The 25,518-nt window shown below is 34.8% G+C and overlaps 1 protein-coding gene across 1 annotated transcript; it reads left to right on the top strand.

Annotated features, from left to right (window-relative positions):
• The first annotated feature begins 1,098 nt into the window (after positions 1 to 1,098).
• On the top strand, positions 1,099 to 24,938 carry LOC149792821 (uncharacterized). The gene is made up of 5 exons (XM_089969424.1): positions 1,099 to 1,601; positions 10,355 to 10,648; positions 16,715 to 17,008; positions 21,863 to 21,968; positions 24,502 to 24,938. The coding sequence occupies exons 1-5, from the start codon at positions 1,211 to 1,213 to the stop codon at positions 24,722 to 24,724; spliced, it is 1,308 nt and encodes a 435-aa protein (XP_089825550.1). The 5' UTR covers positions 1,099 to 1,210; the 3' UTR covers positions 24,725 to 24,938.
• The last annotated feature ends 580 nt before the right edge of the window (positions 24,939 to 25,518 follow it).

Here is a 25,518-nt window from a genome sequence, read left to right as displayed (position 1 = left end):
TTCACTGCATGTATCTAAACAACGACAATCCAGCCCCTATGTTCTACTTCTGTTACGGATGATGGTTTGTGATACTTCACATTTTACAAAGTCGAAATTAAATATTAACTATGTACAAATGTATTGAGTAATACTTGCCATTAATAATTGCATGCCCTTTAAATATCCATGCTGCACATCAGTTAAATATTTATGAAATGAGATTTTAAAAAATATATTTGTGAATATTCTTAAGTTCACCGAGTTATGTAATAATAACAAAATTAACATGATATCAATGTATGCAGATCTAGGTTTCGTTTGTAGTTTTTGTTATAGACTAAGACCTAACACATCATGTTTAACTGATCTACCCAAAACCATTGTTTCAGAATATCCAACTTTGGGAAATGATTACCTTCTTGCAGTAACAGGGCAACTTGATAAATACAGTGGAACGTTGATACATGTTTCTTGTGCTACAGACACCACTATCAACGTTTTCGCACCTTACGTGAATATGACAGAGACACGTCATATTATTTCCGGAACACAGATGATACGCCTGGACGACAGACTGATGAACGGAAAAAATACACTGGCCAAGAAAGGGGTACTCGTTACTGCCGATACACCTATTTCTATTTACGTTATAGAAAGTTACTGTCTCAAATTGACTGCTATGGACGGTTACTTTGCTTTGCCCATATATGTGCTATCAACTGAATATGCAATTGTCACGGATACTAGCGTAAAACAAACGATGTGTCAGTTTGTAATTGCTGCACTGGAAGACAAAACGATAGTCAATGTAACTTTCAAAACAACTGGAAAAATAAATATAGCTGATACAGAATATTCATTAGGAGATGTATTTTCCCTGGAAATGTCAAGATTGGACACTTTCCAGGTGCAGCATGTATACGATCTTACAGGGACATTCATTCAGAGCAGTAAGCAAATTGCAGTCTTTTCAGGATGTATTTGTGGAAATGGTCCAATAGGACGTTCATGTCAACATGAAGTAGAACAAATTGTTCCGGTTCGTTCATTAGGTCAGGAATACATAACAGTGCCCTTGTTCCCAACGGCCTCTTACAGATACAGGATAATAGCCCCATTTAACAATACTATTGTGTCTATTCAGAAACAAACCTATACGATCGAAAGTGGTACCTTTTTGGAAAAATGGGACACTGAGCCGATTTATATCAGAGCATCTAAACCGGTAATGCTTATAGAATACGGCCAATGTACTCGTGGACAATGCCAAAATGGAAGTGACCCGTCAATGATTACTATTCCGGCAATTTCAACTTTTTCAGCTAATGTTAAGTTCGGACTGCATAGGAATTTAACAGGGAATAACATTCAGTACTATCTACATGTTACTATTAAAACCGATGTGGCGAACAAGTTGATGCTTGATCACAAAAGGCTAAATCTAGAAGGCAGTTATAAAGTGAACACTGATATTTGGGGAAATTATACGATTCTGGTCACAAATATTACAAGTGGCTATCACGAGCTATATCATCCCGATACATCTGTCCGATATGGAGCTATACTGTATGGAACAGGTATAGCAACCAGCATTGGATTTCCTTTAGAATACAATACAGGTTAGTATTTTGTTAATTGCGATAAGATGATAATATGTTATGGAGCCGCTATAGCTCCAACAGAACTGGCAACAGCTGTTTCCTAGTTTTATCATTACCATCTTGTTTATATGTTTCATAATGAGAAAAAAGGAAAATAAGTTTATTAAGTTGAATCCTGGATGACTTAGAAGGAACTTTAATAGGTCTTGTGCTAAGTGTGGACGTATAAATGCATTATTAATTACTTATTTAAATAAAACAGGACTTTGGAAAATCAACGTATTTTCGAATGAGATATATCGATTATATAAAATGTCAATGATTTGACAGGCCCTTTCACTCAAGAATACACGTAATTGTTATCAATATTTTAACGATAGTGCTTGTTTTGTCTGACGATGTCAACCATTGATTGTTTGCCAAAAAGGCTGTTGCATCCTGCAAAAGAGTAAAATGATACAACTCACGTTCAAATTGTTAATGTTTAACCGATTTCGTGCATTCATACATCACTTGATAAATGTTGCTAGCGCATTTCTCAGACGTTCATAATTTCGAGATTGGACAGGGATTCTCAGCCAGGCAATAATAGCTTTTATGTGTAAAGCAATTTTCTTGCTGGCAACGACAGATGATTAGGACCATTAGGAGGATAATATTTCGTGCAGTCACATTGCTTAAATAAATGATCTTCATCATTTCTGTTTCGCTTTGGATTTGAATAATCGTGAAGCGAAACAATCCATTTTGTTAGGAGCGACGACAAGTTATTAGGACTATTAGGGGGCTGATATTTCCTTCAGTCAATTTGCTAAACTAAATGCTTGTTGATATTAGTGACGCAGAAATGAAAATTAGTTTCGTCCTAATACGTTTAAGCCCTCGAACCGTCAAGTATTCATAAGCTGGTTTAAGGAAGTCATCGCTTCCAGCGCGAAGCAAGATGCAAATGCGGTTTTATATTTATAAATAGTCAGATGTTTTTTGTTTTCCAGGCATGTTTTAGAAACTCAGTTTGAATGAAATTTTATGCAGATAGTATTTATTAATCTGAGATTCGATGATTCAAGCAATCTTGATGCGTAGACGTCGGTGAGAACTCTCTAATAGTTCTAGTGTGTGTTTACGAATCTGAAGTATAGATTTAGTATCTATATAAAAGGCGGGATCTACAATTTAAGATTAAGTCAGTATTAATAATACTTACTTTCCAATATTTTGGAACTGCAAATAGATATACTCATAGTACACAAAGAGAACACATTTCCGACATACTTATATAGAAGCAGTACCAAAAATGTTTATGCTAGCATATATTCCTTCAGTTTCAAAAACAACAAATATGGCAGCGGTTGCATCAAGTGCAGCTAAAGTACAACAGCGCACAACTTTACCATTTTAGATACTCCTGAAATTTTTTTCAAGTTTTGGATTAAGAAAATAACGTTGTCTGAAATTCAGACTAGTAATAGTGAGTCTAACTTCAGAGAAGATGCTTGTTCCTATTTGTACAAAAGTTATGAACTGTATATTATCAATATTGCCCATTATGTTTGCCAAAATGAATAAAAAATAAAATATCGATAACAAAAGAGAGGATAGACATATATAGATTACTTCCTGCATAGCATTTATTTGATTCAGTACCTATACTTATTTACTTAGATTGATGCTATTAATCGGTATATTGGTGAATAGGTATTTTTTCCATACTGATACTCTTACCGATGCAAGAGTTAAAGAATCGATACAAAGCAATACATGCCGTGTGCAAGTTACTTTAATCTTCAGTAGTCGGGAATAAGTATTAGTCGTTTAACTTTTGTATTCTAAACAATTAAGAATTCGTCGGACAAAGCCGAATCTAGAAGTGCGCTCATTTATGTCAGAAAGAAAGACAAATTGATAACACCCATTCGCCTAATACAAAGTAGCAAAAACATGGCGACAAATAAGCTTTTGGGTTGAAGTCTGCACCCATCCCACCGAATCACGTCACAGATTCCAAATTTGTTCCCCCTACATATTTTAAGTTCTTTACCTATCATTTAATAAAACTTTTACTCGAAGATTGGCATTTGCTTTTCAGTTCGTCTACGGGGGGGGGGGGGGGGGCTAAACGTTTGGTGTGTCACGCAGTTACATAAGTTCTGATTGATTGTTATTACTTGCTCAAGTCTATAGTAAACAGCTAACTACCACTCAGAACTGTAACTTTTCCACCATGTAACACGTCAGATATATTGTAGTTCAAAATCAATGTAAACTTTGTATAAAAGTGGCTTTTAAAGGACTAACAGTACTTAAATGACACATGGGGAACAAGTTTGGATTGTCTCGTATTTTGCTGGTATGTATATTGAACGTGCCCAAATGATAACAAACAATCGCCAAAGGAAAAAAATTCAAAACCACGTGGGTTACAGACAAGTTGTTAATTTGTGAAAAGGGAGTGGTTGTCGTCCATAATTTCTTTTCCCACTCATAAATACGAATGTGTATCCAATGCAGTTGTTTTCGCATTTGCAGGCAGTACAATGTAAAGTACTTAAATGTTTGTTTCACAGCTTCCACTCGTATTTGTTCTCAATAAGAATTTCCTGCTAAGGGAAAACTGCACTGTTTCGTCTCTTTTGATGATAACACGGAAACGACTTCCAAATAGACATCATATTTGTAATGCAATGTTTAAAATATGTTCGTGCAGTTGGAGACAAAGGACCTGGTGACCAAGATGAATCATGCACCGGATCAAACTTGAGTAGCATCAAATTGCCTAATAGTTTGGATAAAATTCACAGACTCCTAAAACGTAGTCTGATTAGAACTATTTAATTTGTCTTCTTGCGGATGAGAAAGAAATATGAACAGATGATAAGTATATGTCCGTCTGTAATCTGTAATCTGCATACTAGAAATACAACCAATATGGCAACACATATATAATGGCACCGTCCTACTCCTCAGAGACCTTCTAAAGCTGATAAAAACAGCAAGGTAATAGGTCTATCGATAATGTAAAGTATTATAGTCGGTGTATCGTAAATCGTATCGACACTCAACAGACGTGTACCGTTTCCCAAAAGTAGGACAGAGAGTGAGACTACCGTTAATTAATGCATGAATATTTACGGGACAAAATAGTTTGTTGTATTAAATAATGAATATTCCACGCTTTATGCACAAGCGTTTATGTCTTTCAGTCTTCAGATTATGATGTTACAATTATAGCGTTTAAACTAATCATTTACTACCAAGAAAGATATAAATCATTTCTAATTACCTAAATCTCTAACACATTATGTTGTGAGCAAATTAAATCCTTAAAACTTAGAAAAGCAGAAGCACAAACATTACAAATAAATTTGGAATCCTAATATCTGTAATAGCAGTGTATTTCATATTTATTGAAATGAACGAACTATTACAATACACTGTATAGCCAAAACATTATATCATTATAAATCCATCCAAACCCAGTGTTACATTCGTTTCAACTGATATACAGAGCATCAAGTTGATAATTGCTATCGTTGATGGACGGGCTAAAGGCTATGAAATAATGGTTGCGTCTATTACTGGTGACAGCACATATACACAGAAAGGAACATTCCTACCGAATGAAATAACATCAGTTTACAATTTCGCTAGCACATACCTGCCTGAAACTTGTTTCAGCTTTCGACTTCTTGCCACAAGTGTCCCAGGACAAGGGGATGGTTACAATAAGCCTGTAACTGAGCCTAATGTATGCTATGGTAAAAATATTTAACTTCGTTCTGCCACTGTAGTAATGTTATGACCAATCGATTAATGTGGATATATGGAAAGTATTGACCAACGTGTTTCATGGATGATATCTAACTTCATATCCTAAACACATGCCTTGTATCCCTCAAAGGAAAGGTTTCGATCCCTACTATACCTGTTTAAGCAATCTCTCAAATGTTTATGCTCTCATGTATTCCTTTAACTTTACCCACAACAAATGCGGGAGCGGTTGCATCAAGAGGTAATACCATTAAAATCTATGCGAGGAAGGTATCTCGATACGCGAATGGTTATGAAGTAAAAGGTATATCCAGTGTTGCTGGTAGGCCATATGCTCAGACTGGAACATTTCGTCGCAGCCAAGATACAGCAGCGAATAACGTTTTCACTCGAGAAACCCCTGGCACAGATTTTACGGTTTGGATTGCGAAACTCACGTGCTCAGATATTCGGACAAGTAATAGTGTGTCTGACTTCAAAGATAATGGATGTTCCTACTTGTACAAAGGCTATCAACTGTATATTGTCAATATTTCTCATCGTGTATGGCAAAGTCAATAAACAAATGAAAATATCGATAAAAATAGAGTAGAGATAAAATAAATTACTTTCTGCAAAGCATTCATTTGATTAAGTACATAGTCTAGGGTTTATACGATTAGTCGATATATCGACGTATCTATATTTTTCCACTTTCATTTTTTAATCGATGCAAGAGCTGAAGAATCCATAGCAAACACTATATTTCCCTATGCTAGTTAATTTAATCTTCAGCAGTCGTGAATAAAGTTTGCCATTTGCCATTGTATTCTTAAATTCGTGGGTTTATTTGACATTGCTGAAGCAGACACGTGCATTTATGACACCAATAAAGACAAATAATGGCAACACCCACAGGCCATCTATAAATTAACAAGCACCAGGAAACTAACTGGTTTAATATGAAATATGCACACCACATGCCAAATCCATGCAGATTTGGCTAATAACACTAGGCATTCCAGATTTGTTCTCTATATGGTTTAAGTTCTGTACGGAAAATTTAATAGCCACTGTACTCGAAGTTTTGCTGCTGATTCGCAAATTCTCTACCAGTGCCGAATGTAGGGGCCACACGAATGTGTGTCAAACTGTAACATTCAATTCTGATTAGTGAATAATGCATGATCAAGATAGCACTGACCACGAATCAGACATATAGCTCATGTACCGAGTGGCACACAATAAGTATTGACAGTGTCGACATTGTGCAACAGTTTCTAGTACATTATCAGTAAACTACTTTAAAGCGCACATTGTGAACAAGTTTGGAATGTGTCCAATTGAGCTGATAAATGAACTTAACTTGCCCAGAAATAAAACCAGGATAACAACACATATATGAGGCACCACCCCACTACTGAGAGACCTTATAAAGTTGACAAAATCATCAAGGTTATAAGTGTATCGATAATGTATGGTGTGTAGGCTGTATATCATGTATCGCAACGAATCGCAACATATCGTTCGTATCGCTTCACCCGTAGTACGGTCAAATGATGTTTGAATATTTACGTAAGAAAGCTCTATGAGCACGAGCACAAACATAAACAATCAATAGGCAATCTTAATATGCATAATTAAAAGCAGCATTTCGTATTTATGTAAAAAGCAGTGAAAGAACAACAAAGATACACTTTATACCGAAAATCATCTTATTTGTCCAGCTCCATACAAACCCAGTGTTGCATTCGTTCCAAGTGACACACAGAACATTAAGTTACGCATTGTTATCGTTCATGGACAGGCCACTGGTTACGAAATAATGGCTGTGTCTAATACTAGTGGCAGCACATATAAAGAGAAGGGGACATTTTTGCGGAATGAAAAAACATCAGTTTACAATTTTACTACCACAGACCGGGCTGGATCTTGTTTTACCTTTCGAGTTGTTGCCACTACTGGATCAGGACAATGGACCTGTTACAGTGAGCCTGTAAATGAGCCTAATGTATGCTATGGTAAAAATATATTCTATTTCTTTTTACCATTTTGTTAATTTTATAGCAAAACGATTAATGTCGCTACATGAAGTAAAACAAAACAAATTTATTGACAAACATATTCCAGAGGCAATATCTAACAAAGATATCAAAGTGTCTTGCTTTTATTTCCCTTCTAATGAAACCAAGATGACGTTGCATAAAATAAATCATACCACGGTCATCGCAAACTATTTAGTATACAAGATCGAGGGAAATGTTCAGCTGTGGTTGAACAAGTTATTTTGTATCTGGTTAGGTTAGTTTAGATCCTTACATTTGCTCTTCTGATATAAAATAAGAATCAATCTTAATTTGGACAAGCAAATTAAGATTGATTCTTATGCGAAAAGTTTAACTTGAAGTCTCATTCATTATTATCTACTTGTCGTTATTAAAGCCGATAGGGCTAATTATTTCCTGCTTAACCGCAACAAGTTAAATCTAGAAAGCATTTATAGAGTGATAGCTGATCATTGGAACAATAATATGAGTATGGTCACATATATTATACAAGCTTCATCCCCCGTTACATCTGTCTTATATGGAGTTGTGGTGTATGGAGCTTGTATATCGACATGAATTGGATTTCCTTCAGTATACCTATACTTATATTATTCTGAATATTATTTATACCGTTTGTTTGATTGATATGCTAAAGAAAGTTTGATGACATAAATATTAATTTTTCTATATTGGGGTGGTGGTATGTATGTCTATATTAGGTTTATTGTTTTCCCATTAATACCTTCTTAAGGGTCACTTAGCTAATGACATTTTTAATGTTGAGAACCTTTGTCGCAGTCTGCTCTTTAAAGATGAGTCATGTATATTGGAGTGTGCTGTGTTACATACATAAGTTTCTAGTCTGAGTACAGTTAATACTGCAGGTAAACATCACGTGATGTGAATAGACGTTTTGAACGTTCCTGAAAATGGGTCTTGACCCCTTTCCTGGTTAGGTAGTGTAAATCATCTGATTTTTCTACCTAAAGAGTATTTTGAAATAACACGAATTATTCACTCGAAGCCTTAAATTCCAATATGTTCTACCGCATACTTTCTTACTACATAATTGACGAAGAATTATTCGTTTTTAATAGTAGCATTGGTTTTGGAAGAATTACATTTAAAAGATTGATTTAATAATATAATTTTAAATATTCGTTGGAGTGATAGCACTTTAACCTTCGTTTAACGTACATGTCGATTAATTAGAAGTAAGGAATTACTGTGAATTGAAAGACATTTGGATTAATACCAGTAATGGAATTGCCATGAATTCATTTAAACACATGTTGAGATTCTGTCAGAAATTTAATGTGCACTGTTGCCAGGTATACTGTGGACATGTCAGTACCGTAGTAACATCCTTCGGAACACCTTCGGAAAATATTCGGATTACTCGGACCCATTTCATTGACAGAACTTTAAGGATATTTTATAATTTATTAACAGCAGTGTAACTTATTTTAAATTCTAAATCTTAGAGAAGCAAAATTAATATTTTAAATTTAGTACAATTTGCCGGTTTTGCTCTTTCTTGTTACTTAATTTCAGACATTAGAGTTGTAGCAAAATAAATTGTATGCTCATCAGGGATTTGAATTTGTTTTTAAACTTCAGATATTTGATTGTGATATTAATATATTTGAGGTTTTAATATTTTTCGAGATTTTAGTTTTTCAGAAATGTTTATATTCAGAGAGATTACAAATGATTTTGAAATTAAAATTTAACTTTTATTTTATATTTCATAGTCTCTGGTATTTTATCTCCCTAGCATAGAAAAGTTATAATGAGCCTAACATGCTTTCCCCATGACTTTTAGAAATGATAACTTTGTTGCATATCCTACCCAGGAGAGGTTAAAGTCTCTGAGGAAGGACGAATTACTTGAACTTGCCAGGCATATGATCCTTTGAAGCGACGGAATTTTTAACGAAGGCAGAAAGCAATACTGTTTTGATAGATTATTTCATAAACAATGATATTCTTGACAAAAGTGTTTTGGGTTTGATAATGAAGTCTCCATCCAATTCAGACAGTAAATTCAGGGAATTGCAGTTAAGAAACCATGGGTAGGTTGAATTAAAAATGCTTCAGATTCAGCAGGATGCAAATGCAAATGCAGAAGGATGATTCGCAAATTCTCTACCAGTGCTGAATGTAGGGGCCACACGTATGAATGTCAGACTGTTACATTCAGTTCTGATTAATAAATATTGTTTGATCAAGAAAGCAATGACCTGGAATCAGACATATAGCTCATGACCCGAGTGGCACACAATGAGTATTGACAGTGTCGACATTGTGCAACAGTTTCTAGTACATTATCAGTAACCTACTTTAAATCTCACATTGTGAACAAGTTACTAATGTGTATGTTTGAGCTGATAAATGTACTTAACTTGCCCAGAAATAAAACCAGGATAACAACACATATATGAGGCAAAACCCCACTACTAAGATCCCTTATAAAGTTGACAAAATCATCAAGATGATAAGTGTATCGATGATGTATGGTGTTTAGGCTCTATATCGTGTATCACAACGACACGCAACATAGGTGTTTCGTTTCACCGGTAGTACAGTTAAACGATGTTTGAATATTTACGAAACGATTTATTTTCTTTGTTTAAATAATGTTTAAACGCACTATGCGCAAGAGCTTTTGTCTTTCAGCCGTTTTATTAGGTTTCATTTCAGTCCTCATTTTTTTTCTTCTTAAACTTATCCAGATACATTATTAATATATAATCACACAAGCACATTAAAACATTTTATATACTTGAATCTCTAACGCATAATGTCGCGGGCCAATAACATGCAAGAAAGCTCCATGAACATGAGCACAAACACAAACAATGAATAGGCAATCCTAATATGTATACTTAAGAACACCATTTCGTATTTATGTAAAGCAATGAATGAACAACAAAGATACACTTTATACCGAAGATCATTTTATTTTTCCAGCTCCATTCAAACCCAGTGTTACATTCGTTCCAACTGACACGCAGAACATCAAGTTAATAATTGTTATCGTTCATGGACAGGCCACTGGGTACGAAATAATGGCTGTGTCTAATACTAGTGGCAACACATATACGGCGAATGGGACATTTTTGCGGAATGAAACAACATCAGTTTACAATTTTACTACCACAGACCTGCCTGGATCTTGTTTCGCCTTTCGAGTTGTTGCCACTTCTGGATCAGAACAAGGGGCTGGTTACAGTGAGCCTGTAATTGAGCCTAATGTATGCTATGGTAAAAAATATATTATATTTCTTTTACCACTTTATTAATTTTATAGCTAAATGATTAATGTAGCTACAAGAAGTAAAACAAAACGAATTTATTCATAAACATATTACAGATATAATATCTAACAAAAATATATCAGTGTCTTGCTTTTACTTCCCTACCAATGAAACCATGTTGGCGTTGCATAAAATAAATCATAACACGGTCATTGCCAACTATTCAGTATACAAGATCACGGGAAAAGTTCAACTGTGGTTGAACAAGTTAATTTGTATATGTTTAGGTTAGTTTAGATGCTTACATTTCCTCTTCTGCTATAACATAAGAATCAATCTTAATTTGGACAAGCAAATTAAGATTGATTCTTATGCGGGAACATTTAACCTGAAGCCTCATTCATTATTATCTACTAGTCGCTATTAAAGCCGATAGGGCTAATTAGTTCGTGCTTAAAAGCAAACAAGTTACATCTAGAAAGCATTCACAGAGTGATAACTGATCATAGGAACAATAATATGAGTTTGGTCATATATACTACACAAGCTTCACCACCCGTTACATCTGACTTACATGGAGTCGTGGTGTATGGAACTTGTATATCGACATGAATTGGATTTCCTTTAGTATACCTATACATATATTCTTCCGGATAGTAATTATATGTGAACGTGATCCAATTCCAACATCACTGCTGCTTGAGTGCTTAGATTCAGTATTGCCTTCACTAACTGATGTTATTAATACCTCTCTCTCATCCGGGGAATTCCCATCATTTTTCAAAACTGTCATTGTAAAGCCTCTGCTGAAGAAACCAACACTAGACCATAACGATTTAAAGAACTACCGCCCAGTTTCTAATCTCCCATTCATATCAAAAATCTTAAAAAAAGGTTGTATCTCATCTGAATTCACACAGTCTTTTTAGCAATGTACAATCTGCATATCGCCCTTGGCACAGAACTGAAACAAATCTTCTAAAAGTAGTTAATGACATTCTCTCTGCTTTGGATAGAGGACAGATTACAGTCCTCACTCTCCTTGATTTGTCTGCATTATTTGACACAATAGACCATTATCTATTACTTCACCGTCTCCAGCATTGTATTTGGCATTCATGGTACACCCTTACTGTAGTTCAAGTCCTACTTGGTCAACAGGATACAAATTGTGTCTGCAAATGGAATACACTCCAGCCCAGTTGATCTATATTGTGGTGTTCCACAGGGGTCTGTTCCTGAACCTGTTCTCTTCGTTCTATACACTTAGCAGCTCTCAAGTGTCATAGATCACCATCCAGTGTCTCACCAATTGTGCGCTGATGACACCCAAATATACAAATCTAGTCACCCAACTGAAGTTTATGCTACCATCCAAGGTGTAGAGAGGTGCATTTCTGATGTGAAATCATAGATGACATGTAACAAGATGCAGACGAATGATGATACAATTGAGACCATTCTGATTACATCATAAAAACTTTCTCATTCACATCCATTACCTCAAGCAATGAATATCAACAACACCAACATTAAATTCACACAATCAGCGCGAAACCTTGGTGTTACTCAGGACAGTACTCTCACATTGCACCAACATGTCATGAACATATGCAAGTCGGCATATCTTGAGCTGAGACGCATCAGCTCCATTCGCAAATATCTTTCAGTTGATAACACTAAAACATTTGTGTGTTCATAAGTATTTTCAAGACTGGACTATTGTAATTCAATTATGTCTGGTTCATCTCAATATCTACTCCAAAAATTTCAAAAAGTTCAAAACACAGCTGCTCGGATCATACTTAGAGTACCACGATCAGAGCACACTCCCCGCTGCTCAGTACCCTACACTGGCTATCCATTTGAACCAGAATCAAATGCAAACTTTGTTCTCTGTGCTACGTTTCACTGACGGACTCTAGTTCAACACACCAGCAAGATACTTATGCTCCTCTTCTGATAATCGTATACTCATTATTCCCACTATGAAAACAAAGTCATATGGACAGCGTTCTTTTGCATACCAGGGCCCAGCAACGTGGAATGAATTGCCCACTGAACGTAGACACAAGAACACAGTGATATCATTCAAGAGTGCTCTCAATCCTCACTTGTTTCGACTGCAAGAACAAACTTAAAGACCTAATAATGTTTCCTACCTTGTATATTCTCAGCATGTTTTTTATGTTTTCTAATTTCATGTTGTTTGTGTTTGTAATCATATCATTATATATGTTTTTATCTTATAGGTGTTGTCTAATGTTCTAAAGCGCTTAGAGCTTCTAAAGATCATGCACTATACAAAGTCCTTATTATTATTATTATTATTATTATTATTATTTGTTTGATTAATATCCTAAAGAAAGTTAAATGACATGATTTCCTTTTTTCTGTATGAGGAGATGTGGCATCTGTGCCTATATTATGTTTATCGTTTTCGCAGTAATACCTTCTTAAGTACCATTTAGCTAATTACAATTTCAATGTTGAGAACCTTTGGTCGCACTCTGCTTTTTAAAGATGAGTCATGTATAGTGGTGTGTGAGTTGTTACATGCATAAATTTCAAGTCTGAATACAGTTAATACTGTAGGTAAACATCATGTGATTTGAATATACGTTGTAACTGTTCCCGAAAATGGGTCTTGACCTCTTTCCTTATTAGGTAGTGTAAATCATCTGATTTGTCTACCTACAGAGTATTTTGAAATACCAAGAATTATTTATTCGAAGCTTACAATTGCAGTGTGTTATACTGCATACTTTCTTACTACATAATTGAGGAAGAATTATTCGTTTTTGATAGTATTATTGATTTTGGAAGAATTACAGTTAAAGGATTGGTTTACTAATTTAATTTTAAATGTTCGTTGGAATGATAGCATTTCAGCCTTCATTTATCGTAAATGTCGATTAATAGAAGTAAGGAATTACTGTGAATTCAAAGACATTTGGATTAATACCGGTAATGGAATTGCCATGAAGTCATTTAAATACATGTTGGGATTCTGTCAAAAATTTATTGTGCACTGTTGACACGTATACTGTTGACACGTCAGTACCGTAGTAACATCCTTCGGAATACCTTTGGAACTTATTCGGATTACTCGGACCCATTGGAATTGATAGAACATTAAAGATATTTTATAATTTATTAACAGTAGTGTAAGTTATTTTAAATTATTTTACTTTGTATTTTAGAGAAGCAAAATTAATATTTTAAATTTAGTAAAAGTTGCTGGCTTCGCTCTTTCTTGTTACTTAATTTAAGACAGTAGAGTTGTAGCAAAATAAACTGCATCTTCATCGGGGATTTAATTTGTTTTATAACTTCAGATATTTGAATGTGATATTAATATGTTTGAGATCTTAATATTTTTCGAGATTTTAGGTTTTCAGAAATATTTTTATTCAGAGATATTACAAATGATTTTGAAATTAAAATTAATCTTTTATTTGATAATTCATAGTTTCTGGTATTTTATCTCCCTAGCATGGGATATTTATAATCAGCTTAACATGCTTTCGCCATGACGTTTAAAACTGAGAACTTTGTTGCATATCCTACCCAGGAGAGGCTAAAGTCTCTGAGAAAGGACGAGTTACTGGAACTTGCCAGGCATTATGATCCTTTGAAGCGACAGATTCTTTAACGAAGGCATAAAGCAATACTAATTTGATAGATTATTTCAAGAACAATGGTATTCTTGACAAAAGTGTTTTGGGTTTGATAATGAAGTCGCCATCCAATTCGGACAGTAGATTCAGGGAATTGAAGTTAAGAAACAATAGGTAGATTGGATTAAGAAAGCTTCCGATTCAGCAGGTCGCAATGCAAATGCAGAAAGATAAAGAGGCAATGCAAATGAAAAAACAAATTCACTAAGACAAGGAAGAGGGACATGCAAAAGCAAATACAAAATCGAAAAGATAAGAAAGAAATGCGAATGCAAGCAAATGCAGTAGGAACAGAGGCAAATGCAATTTAAATGCAATGCAATAGAGCTGGTAAATAAGGTACACTCTTCCCCATGTATACAGAAGTTGAAAGCTCATCCTGCCAAGCATGTTATATTGGTACCCCTTTTTCACGAAAAGGAGGTAAATAAATATTTTCTTAGGTTTGAGAACATTGCTCAAGATTTGAAATGACCGAGAGAGAATTGTACTTTGTATTTATAACTGTACTACACTTCCCTCTCATCAGAACAAATTCGTGATTATGATGTGGTATGTGAATCTATCTTGAAGAATTATGAATTGGTGCATGAGGCATATCATCAGAGGTTTGGGAAAAAATATCGAAATAGAACTATTCAGACAAGTGTTGGATTTGCATAGCAAAACGAAGAAATTTTCAAAACATGGTGCACATTAAAGAAGGGTGGTAAGCATTATGACAGCTTCAAACAATTTATATGCATTACAGAGTTCAACAATTGTGGCAATATTGATGTCAGAACCTACTTTGGTCAGTAAAGAATAGAAACTTTAGAGAATGCAGCCAGTAGAGCTGATGAGTATTCTTTAATTCTGACTCTTTCATTTGTGACTAAACGTTCCTCTCAGCAAGTATTATTTTTGATTGAAAAAAATAAATATTTCAGCTTCATGCTGTACTTCAAAGTCTCAAACTAGTACAGTATAACTACCAGGATCACATTTCTGAAAACACCGATGAAAACTCCTTATCTCGTTCCAGGTTAACTTATTGCAAGAAAACAAGACATGTTATTTCTGATGAATAAAGGTTGACATTTAGGCAACATGATAAAAACAGAGCTGTTCCAAGTGATCTAATTTTCAAGCGGTCAAGGTCACGGTCGTGTACTGAAAGAAATACGTTCATTGGGTCTAATGAACCCCAGTCTGATTTTATTATAGATAATTATAACCCATTCATATCGGAAATTCCTGTATTGCTTGTTGGTGATTATGGAGAATTTATTCCTATTATGATATTAAATGACCCATGAACTTATCAGAGTCTTTCAATATCACTTACCTTGCCTTTTATTTTCTCAGACTTCTTATTCTACAAAAAGTGTTCCTATATAGGGAGTAAAATGAGGATTGGTCAATATTCTTCTCTAATGTGTTAATTTTTATCAGACTAAGTTTCAGAACCAGTGACCAAAGGAGCAGTAACTTTTTCGTCCCTTGAGGTGTTCATTTGCTATTAGTTATTGACTAGCTCTGGATTTGGTAGTGGTTATTCTACTTGTACCTGTGAAGTCTTCTTTGGATCTAAGAGTTATTCCTATTGAAGTAGAATTCCCTGGTTTATATCCAGCTTGTACATGTACTAGAAATATGGCAAAGAAAGCTGTTGAATAAGATTTTGATCAGTATGTTATTCCATTAGTTGACACGTTCATGGAGAAGTCTTTCAAAGAGGACTATTTTGCTGCAAGTATGGATTAATGAAGATGTATTGATCACATAGAAACCATTTTAGCTACGCTTTTACTTATAATCAGTTTGACCTGATAAATGTACTTAACTTGCCCAGAAATAAAACCAGTATAATAACACATATATGAGGCACCACCCCACTACTGAGATCCCTTATAAAGTTGACAAAATCATCAAGGTGATAAGTGTATCGATGATGTATGGTGTGTAGGCTCTATATCGTGTATCGCAACGACACGCAACACAGGTGTTTCGTTTCACCGGTAGTACAGTTAAACGATGTTTGAATATTTACGAAACGATTTATTTTCTTTGTTTAAATAAAGTTTTAACGCACTATGTGCAAGAGCTTTTGTCTTTCAGCCGTTTTATTAGGTTTCATTTCAGTCCTCATTTTTTTTCTCTTAAACTTATCCAGATACATTATTAATATATAATCACACAAGCACATTAAAACATTGTATATACTTGAATCTCTAGCGCATTATGTCGCGGGACAATAACATGCAAGAAAGCTCCATGAACATGAGCACAAACATAAACAATGAATAGACAATCCCACTTTGTATACTTAAGAACACCATTTCATATTTATGTAAAGCAATGAATGAACAACAAAGATACACTTTATACCGAAGATCATTTTATTTTTCCAGCTCCATTCAAACCCAGTGTTACATTCGTTCCAACTGACACGCAGAACATCAAGTTAATAATTGTTATCGTTCATGGACAGGCCACTGGGTACGAAATAATGGCTGTGTCTAATACTAGTGGCAACACATATACGGCAAAGGGGACATTTTTGCGGAATGAAACAACATCAGTTTACAATTTTACTACCACAGACCTGCTTGAATCTTGTTTCGCCTTTCGAGTTGTTGCCACTTCTGGATCAGGACAAGGGGCTGCTTACAGTGAGCCTGTAATTGAGCCTAATGTATGCTATGGTAAAAATATATTATATTTCATTTTACCACTTTATTAATTTTATAGCTAAATGATTAATGTAGCTACAAGAAGTAAAACAAAACGAATTTATTCATAAACATATTACAGATATAATATCTAACAAAAATATATCAGTGTCTTGCTTTTACTTCCCTACCAATGAAACCATGTTGGCGTTGCATAAAATAAATCATAACACGGTCATTGCCAACTATTCAGTATACAAGATCACGGGAAAAGTTCAACTGTGGTTGAACAAGTTAATTTGTATATGTTTAGGTTAGTTTAGATGCTTACATTTCCTCTTCTGCTATAACATAAGAATCAATCTTAATTTGGACAAGCAAATTAAGATTGATTCTTATGCGGGAACATTTAACCTGAAGCCTCATTCATTATTATCTACTAGTCGCTATTAAAGCCGATAGGGCTAATTAGTTCGTGCTTAAAAGCAAACAAGTTACATCTAGAAAGCATTCACAGAGTGATAACTGATCATAGGAACAATAATATGAGTTTGGTCATATATACTACACAAGCTTCACCACCCGTTACATCTGACTTACATGGAGTCGTGGTGTATGGAACTTGTATATCGACATGAATTGTATTTCCTTTAGTATACCTATACATATATTCTTCCGGATAGTAATTATATGTGAACTTGATCCAATTCCAACATCACTGCTGCTTGAGTGCTTAGATTCAGTATTGCCTTCACTAACTGATGTTATTAATACCTCTCTCTCATCCGGGGAATTCCCATCATTTTTCAAAACTGTCATTGTAAAGCCTCTGCTGAAGAAACCAACACTAGACCATAACGATTTAAAGAACTACCGCCCAGTTTCTAATCTCCCATTCATATCAAAAATCTTAAAAAAAGGTTGTATCTCATCTGAATTCACACAGTCTTTTTAGCAATGTACAATCTGCATATCGCCCTTGGCACAGAACTGAAACAAATCTTCTAAAAGTAGTTAATGACATTCTCTTTGCTTTGGATAGCGGACAAATTACAGTCCTCACCCTCCTTGATTTGTCTGCATCATTTGACACAATAGACCATTATCTATTACTTCATCGTCTCCAGCATTGTATTTGGCATTCATGGTACAGCCTTACTGTGGTTCAAGTCCTACTTGGTCAACAGGACACAAATTGTGTCTGCAAATGGAATACACTCCAGCCCAGTTGATCTATATTGTGGTGTTCCACAGGAGTCTGATCCTGGACCTGTTCTCTTCATTCTATACACTCAGCCGCTCTCAAGTGTCATAGATCATCATCCAGTGTCTCACCAACTGTGCGCTGATGACACCCAAATATACAAATCTAGTCACCCAACTGAAGTTTATGCTACCATCCAAGATGTAGAGGGGTGCATTTCTGATGTGAAATCATAGATGACATGTAACAAGATGCAAAAGAATGATGATAAAGCTGAGGCCATTCTGATTACACCACAAAAACATTCTCATTCACATCCGTTACCTCAAACAATGAATATCAGCAAAACAAACATTAAATTCATACAATCAGTACGAAACCTTGGTGTTACTCTGAACAGTACTCTCACATTGCACCAACATGTCATGAACATATGCAAGTCGGCATATCTTGAGCTGAGACGCATCAGCTCCATTCGCAAATATCTTTCAGTTGATAACACTAAAACACTTGTGTGTTCATAAGTATTTTCAAGACTGGACTATTGTAATTCAATTATGTCTGGTTCATCTCAATATCTACTCCAAAAGTTTCAAATATTTCAAAACACAGCTGCTCGGATCATACTTAGAGTACCACGATCAGAGCACACCTCCCCGCTGCTCAGTACCCTACACTTGTTATCCATTAGATCCAGAATCAAATGCAAATTTTGTTCTCTGTGCTACGTTTAACTGACGGACTCTAGTCCAACACACCAGCAAGATACTTATGCTCCTCTTCTGACACGTTCATGGATAAGTCTTTGAAAAAGGACTATTTTGTTACAAGTATGGATTAATGAACATAGATAGCATTTTAGCTACGCTTTGTCTTCTAATCAGCGTGATACAAGACAATCGTCTGGTGTCTCATAGAGCAATATCCTAAGATCTCATTTTGGGTTTTGAGGGTTATTGGCGAAACTGAAGTCACGCGTGTACCAACTTGTTAGTTTATAGAAAATGTAAGCCTTATGAGGAAATGGATGCCACTCGAGGTTTCTGCTGGTAGTGAGTAAGATGTAAGCTATCAAATTGTTTTTCCTAAGTCATATCTGCAGGAAATTCGTAATTGATCCCCTGAAACTCCATTGTCTGATAATTTAGACGCCATTAAAACAATTATCACAAGATCTGAAATCATCTGCATTGACCAGAAATTAAAAGTATTGGTTATATTTACTGTTGGTATTGTTAAACTTGTGAAATGGTAGGAAAACCCAATTTAAAGACACCCAAGGCTCATCTGCAACCTATTCCGGCATCGGAAGGTCGTGCCGGCTCATTACCTAAGACCAACTTAAGCAACCAACACGTCTTGAAGGTTATGTGTGCATCCACACGATTTCCAGAATCTGTACCTTTAAGGATTATAAAAACTAAGACAATAATAAAAGCTTTGATAACGTATTTTTACACCTTTTGGACAATCTAAACAAGGGTCTAATTTTATGACTGGAATTTTCAGAAAGTTATGCACAAGTTAGGCTTCCAACAGTGTAAATATTTTGCTACTACTTACCACCATGAAAGTCAAGGTGTTATGTAAAGATTACGATTAGCTGATATTGCTTTGATACTGGAAAAGAGCTAGGTGAGGGTCTTGATTTGTTCTTGTTTACTTTGAAGGAACCAGTTAAAGATTATTTAGGGTGTAGTCATTTGGAAATACAATCCGTGGACCCTTGATGCTAGTTTAAAAAAATCTTCTTTCAACTGAAGATTCAAAACTTAATCTCCTTGACAATATTTTTGATTTCAAATACAGATTCTCATGGGCGTGTGATGTAGGAAGATCTAATTTTTAATCTCTTCAGTCAATAATGAAATTAAGGTAGGGCAGACGTGCAAACATGATAGGAGTTTTTAGCCGGGTATTACAAATCTGGCTATGTCACTCATGCCTCAAAATCCACTTCACGCAGAGTATTTAGGTTGTTATACCATTGAAAAGAAAGTGAGTGGCATAAATAACATTATACACCTTCCTGGGAGAAGCAAACAGAAACAACTTAGCCCTATAAAGATGTTGAAAGCTTAGTTTGACAGACACAGGCCTGAAAATCATTCAGTTAATTTGTTTGTATTTATTTCACACACTAAATATTTAAGCGAAGACGTGACATCGGACTTTAGTGACTTTCATGTGACCAAACGACAACATTCGGAAGTATTGTACAATCTGGAACATAAATATTTGCATCTGCTGTCACAAGAGGAAAACGAATGAAAACAACTATCAAGAAAATAAGAGCAATTGTTTCCAGTTGTCCGAACACTAACAAATAGGATCTACCATGACGATGAAATTGTCGCTTCTACATCTGTGAAGCAATATCCTTACAGAATGAGTCCTGTCAACAAAATTGTTTGAAGAAAGAAGTTCAATATTTGTCGGAGAATTACTTCATTGAACCAAGTAAACGTAGCTGCAGTTCACCCTATAGCCTATTGTCAAAACCAGATAATACTTTCCGTATCTGTACTAACTGCGTTAAAATTATTATTGTCAACCAAGATTGACCTTTTGAAAGGATTCTGGCAAATCGACCTTACTAAAAGAGCAGAGGAAATTTCGGCATCCGTAACATCCGATGGACATTATCAATATAAAGTGATGCCAGCTGAAATGAAAGGATCGCCTGGTACTTTTCAACGTTAAATAAACATTATAAGTTATGGACTAGATAAGTGTAACGCTTACATTTATGGTGTCATAATCTACAACGAAAGATGGAAACCAATTTCAGCATCTGGTTAGATTGTATTTGTTCGTGTTGGAACATCTAGAAACAAGTGTTCATATTCACTTTTTAACTGTTTTAATTCATTCTTCTCGTGTGGCAGCAAAAGCAAATGTTTCTGTTTCGGAGTTTGACGTATTTCCGAAATTACAATATTGGTTATGCCGAAGCAACTGCATTCCGATTCCGATTATACATCATTGTTAAATTCGTAATGTGTGGGAGAGGTACAACTAAACTCATTGACTGATCTATGTCTTTTTCTATCAAAATACCTCTCTAACATAGTTATGTGGCAAAGCGGTTTCTGTCTTCTCCTCCTAGGAGGGTTAATCGTGCTTCCTAAAGCAATTATTTTCTTTCTAACTGAATAATGGCCATAATATCTAATATGAAGTGGACCTTGAGTTGAAAAAGAGTTTCAGAGGATGATGCAGAATATGCGCAAAATATCGATATAGTTAATATGACTAAAGCGTCTTCATCTATCAATGAGTTAGCAATTATGAGACAAAAAAAAAACAAGCGTTAATTTAGTAAAACCTATTGCTATCCTGATTGCACTATATTCGTTGTCATTGCAGTTTAGTGTTCAGCGACTTTAACAGAATTCACATGTTACTTGCCAGCTTTGAGCTACGTTTCCACAAAGGAATTATATGTCCAAAGCACATTATCCGTAGTTGCCAAACCTATTAGACCAAATCTATACTCTGAAAATTCCAGGGTTTTAAGATATGGTTTTTTTAAATTGAACTTGAATTAGATTTCTCTATACCAGTCTGATCAAACTTCATCTACCAGATCTAGTAGCACATATATGGTGCCCAGAATTGAGGTGTTTGTCTACATATTGTTTTGGTTTCGTCTTATAGAGGTTATATGTTTTCTTTCGCAGAATCGACTGTAGACTTTATCGTTCTCTTTGCTGCTATTGGCGTCCCTACGAGTCTACTTGTTATCAGTGTACTCTTGAATATCTATTTTATCCGAAAGAACCGGAGGTAAGATACAAGATAACACTGGGTTTTGCACCCTGCACAGAATAGATAAGATAGGATGAAACGGTTCAAGGTTCATAAGGATGCCCTGTTCGATGACTTTTATTGGACATTTAAGGTCGAATCGAATAGTATATATTGCAGAACATGCATATTGCGAGAGTTTTGTAAAAACATATCCTCCTTTACATTCAGCATCAATAATTGAAATACGCTATTTCTCATATGTATTAGGTCAACCATGATGACGTGCGGATGTCATTGGATCTAGCGAAGTCATTGAAAACAATTTCACAAACAAGATATTTATGTAAAATGTAATTATACGATGAATGAATCTGGCACCATAATCATGCACATAAACTCCAACAATGGATTTAATAGAATGATGCGTCCCGCTTTCAACAACTGGTATATGGAAATGATATCATTCCTCATTTGAACTAAAATGAACAAGTAACTTCAACGAGTAGCTGAATGAGAATCAAGGTATGGAACTTGTAAAGCAACATAGCACTACGACTACCCATCTAACACAGATATAATAAAATTACTACGCCTTGCAGTACATGAGGCACTGTTAAATACGAATACAGTAATATACATGACACATGCGCTTACATGATCTGGCTTTGTTACATATTAAATCATTATATCCGAGCTACTGTATGCGCTTATTGCTATAATAACCACCTTACAATGTGGATCTTTGTCCAACAAGAATAATCGCACTGAAATATAAGAACTCGAACACTACTGGTCCTTTATTGTATACAATCAGTTCAATTCGTCTGTTATAATAATGGCTAACTTGAAACAGACTATACCCTATCTTCTAGCATGATGTTTTGTGACATAGATCTGTCACTCTGAGAAAATTACAATCAGTTCTGAAACATCATATATATCAAATAATTATATTACATAACACGCAAGAAAGAACATAATTTCATATTTCACCTACCTCAATAGCTGAAGATTCCTCATAAAGTTAATGGTTGCATGCATTTTTCTTTACCAGATCAATGACTGGTTTGATTGCACAGAGCCCATTGTAATATAATTTGCCTTGCAGACATTTTGTTTGCTCAGGAAGTCGTCGTTAAAGTGAAGAACCTCAGCCAAAAGCTAGTCAATTGTGATACGAAAACAAAAATTTACTCTTTAAAATATATGTGTGGTGAAAATACATAGCCATATAACTAGTGGTAATATGGCATCACATTGTAGGCACTTTGCACGTGCACCAATGAGTAAACTACTCCGTGTTTTCAAATATTTACTGCTAACAACAAACCACTTTCTGGGAACGCGGCATCGAAAACCAAGTACATTTTCATTCAAATTTATCACATACAATCCCGTGAAACATGGTCTTCTAATAATATATCAAATGGAAAGCTTATCCCGTCTTGTTAGCGTATGTAATAAAAAATTATCTGATCATGAACACGCTAGTTTATTGCCTTCATTATGAAGAAGAATTTAAATACTAGACATAAAGTGTATTCATGAGTTTACTGTTTAATCACTTAAAAACTAACCATGTCATTATACCGTCCTTGTTTTAAATTTCCTTCAAACAAACGGGAAAATGTCCAAGGCAGTCCATAACGGTAAACAAGAACTATTTAATGTTGCAGACAATGTTTATATTTTGCATTATTTAAGGATACATGAAATTGGAGCATTTTATATCGATCTAACGCATCTATATTGCCACAACCATAATGGAACTATATATATATATATATATATATATATATATATATATATATATATATATATATATATATATATATATATATATATATATATATCGGCTTTAATATTGTTCTGGCAAGGTGGGTAAGTGCTTGCCAGCCACTAACCTTACTTTCATATTAGTTTGTTCAAGGTTTGAATAACTTGGTACAGTTTTATTGCATTCAAAATGGCGACAACAAATACAAAAGCAATATTAGATCTTTCCATGGACATGTTCATATAGCACAAGGTCCATATGTACAGGAGCATCAACTATTCTGCAGATTGATCCCATATGATTATAAAGGTCATCTGCATCTACTGAAAATAAATCCACGCTCTCAATATCAGTCAATCTTTCATGCAAGACTTTCCTTGGTATGAACGGGGCAAATGCACTGCGACTAATACATTATGAAACATACATAATGGCATGATTGAATATTTTTATTTTTCAAAGGCTGATAGTTTTGTAAATCTTATTTGAGCCTGTCGGATTCGCAGAATTGAAAGCTTATTATGAATTGTGAAGGCCGCGTACTGACCGAAATGGGACGTTCAAAGTCGATAAATATTTAAATTTATAATGGTTTTGTATGGGCGATAACAATATAGCAATACCTAATTGAGTGAATACAGCATAAGTATTTAGAATAGTTTATGATACATTATATAATAGTTTATGATACATTATATATATATATATATATATATATATATATATATATATATATATATATATATATATATATATATATATGCATTTATATATTGCCCTCGTCTTTGTCAGAATACAAATGCATAATATGGAAAAATTACAACACGCAAATCCAGTACCACCCGAAGATAAGACAGTTATATATGAGACTATATCCCCAGCGGATAACACTGCAACCAGATATATGCTAGAACATCATCTGCCATGCATCTTACCGGGCGATGACGAGGATGGATACTTAGCACCCATTAAATCTGGAGGGCACGCCGTATCCGATTGCTTTGAATCTCTCTAAACATAGAGAGATAATGAGATAATTTGAGAGAAAGAGAGATTTGCCCTTTTTTGGAGCATGGAGAGAGAGAGAGAGAGAGAGAGAGATTTACTCTGATGTTTAATCTTTCAGTTTAATGTTAATCATTCTCTGTTATGGTAACAGAAACAATTTTAATACATACATTTCTCGTTCCTGAATGAAATTGACAACAGATGTTTTTTTAAAGAGAGTTAAATTTACTAATTTTGTGCAAATGGAATTAGTTTTAAGCATGCTAGATAATTTTCGGTTTGTATTTTTTTATTAACAATACCGAAGTGTTCTCGACTGTGTTAATTGATACTATACTGGTGTTAATTTGAACATCTTTATTACATGTTTTCGCGAGATAATATTAGGCGTTGTATCATCACTGTAAATATCGCTTGTAATTACCTGCAATATAATAGTCAGGATATTTAAGCATATTGTCTTATAGTATATGTTCATTTGTTCTCCATTAGCTTCACATTATTAAAATCGTGCAGTAGTTTTTCCATACTACACAGCTACATACTGCACTGTGTCTAAAAATAGTATCGTGTAAAAGAACTACTTTCCTTGTAGCACATGCTTTAGCCTTGGTTTATTACATTAGTGGATGAACTAAACAAGCTGTTTCTTCCATTTTGAAAGGAGAGATGATAAAGTTAACATGTGGACAAGATTACCTAGTCAAAAATGAAATTTCGACCGAAAGAACATGATGCACGTCTAGTTTACAATTGTTCCAGCCACAGAATTTCAGAGGCATTTGATTTAGCATTTACGAT

This window comes from Sinohyriopsis cumingii, chromosome 9 (genome assembly GCF_028554795.1).
Source record: "Sinohyriopsis cumingii isolate HCF-2022 chromosome 9, ASM2855479v2, whole genome shotgun sequence".
Classification (NCBI taxonomy): domain Eukaryota; kingdom Metazoa; phylum Mollusca; class Bivalvia; order Unionida; family Unionidae; genus Sinohyriopsis; species Sinohyriopsis cumingii.
The sequence above is the reverse complement of the archived record's forward strand: the minus strand, read 5'-3'. Positions and strand labels throughout refer to the sequence as shown.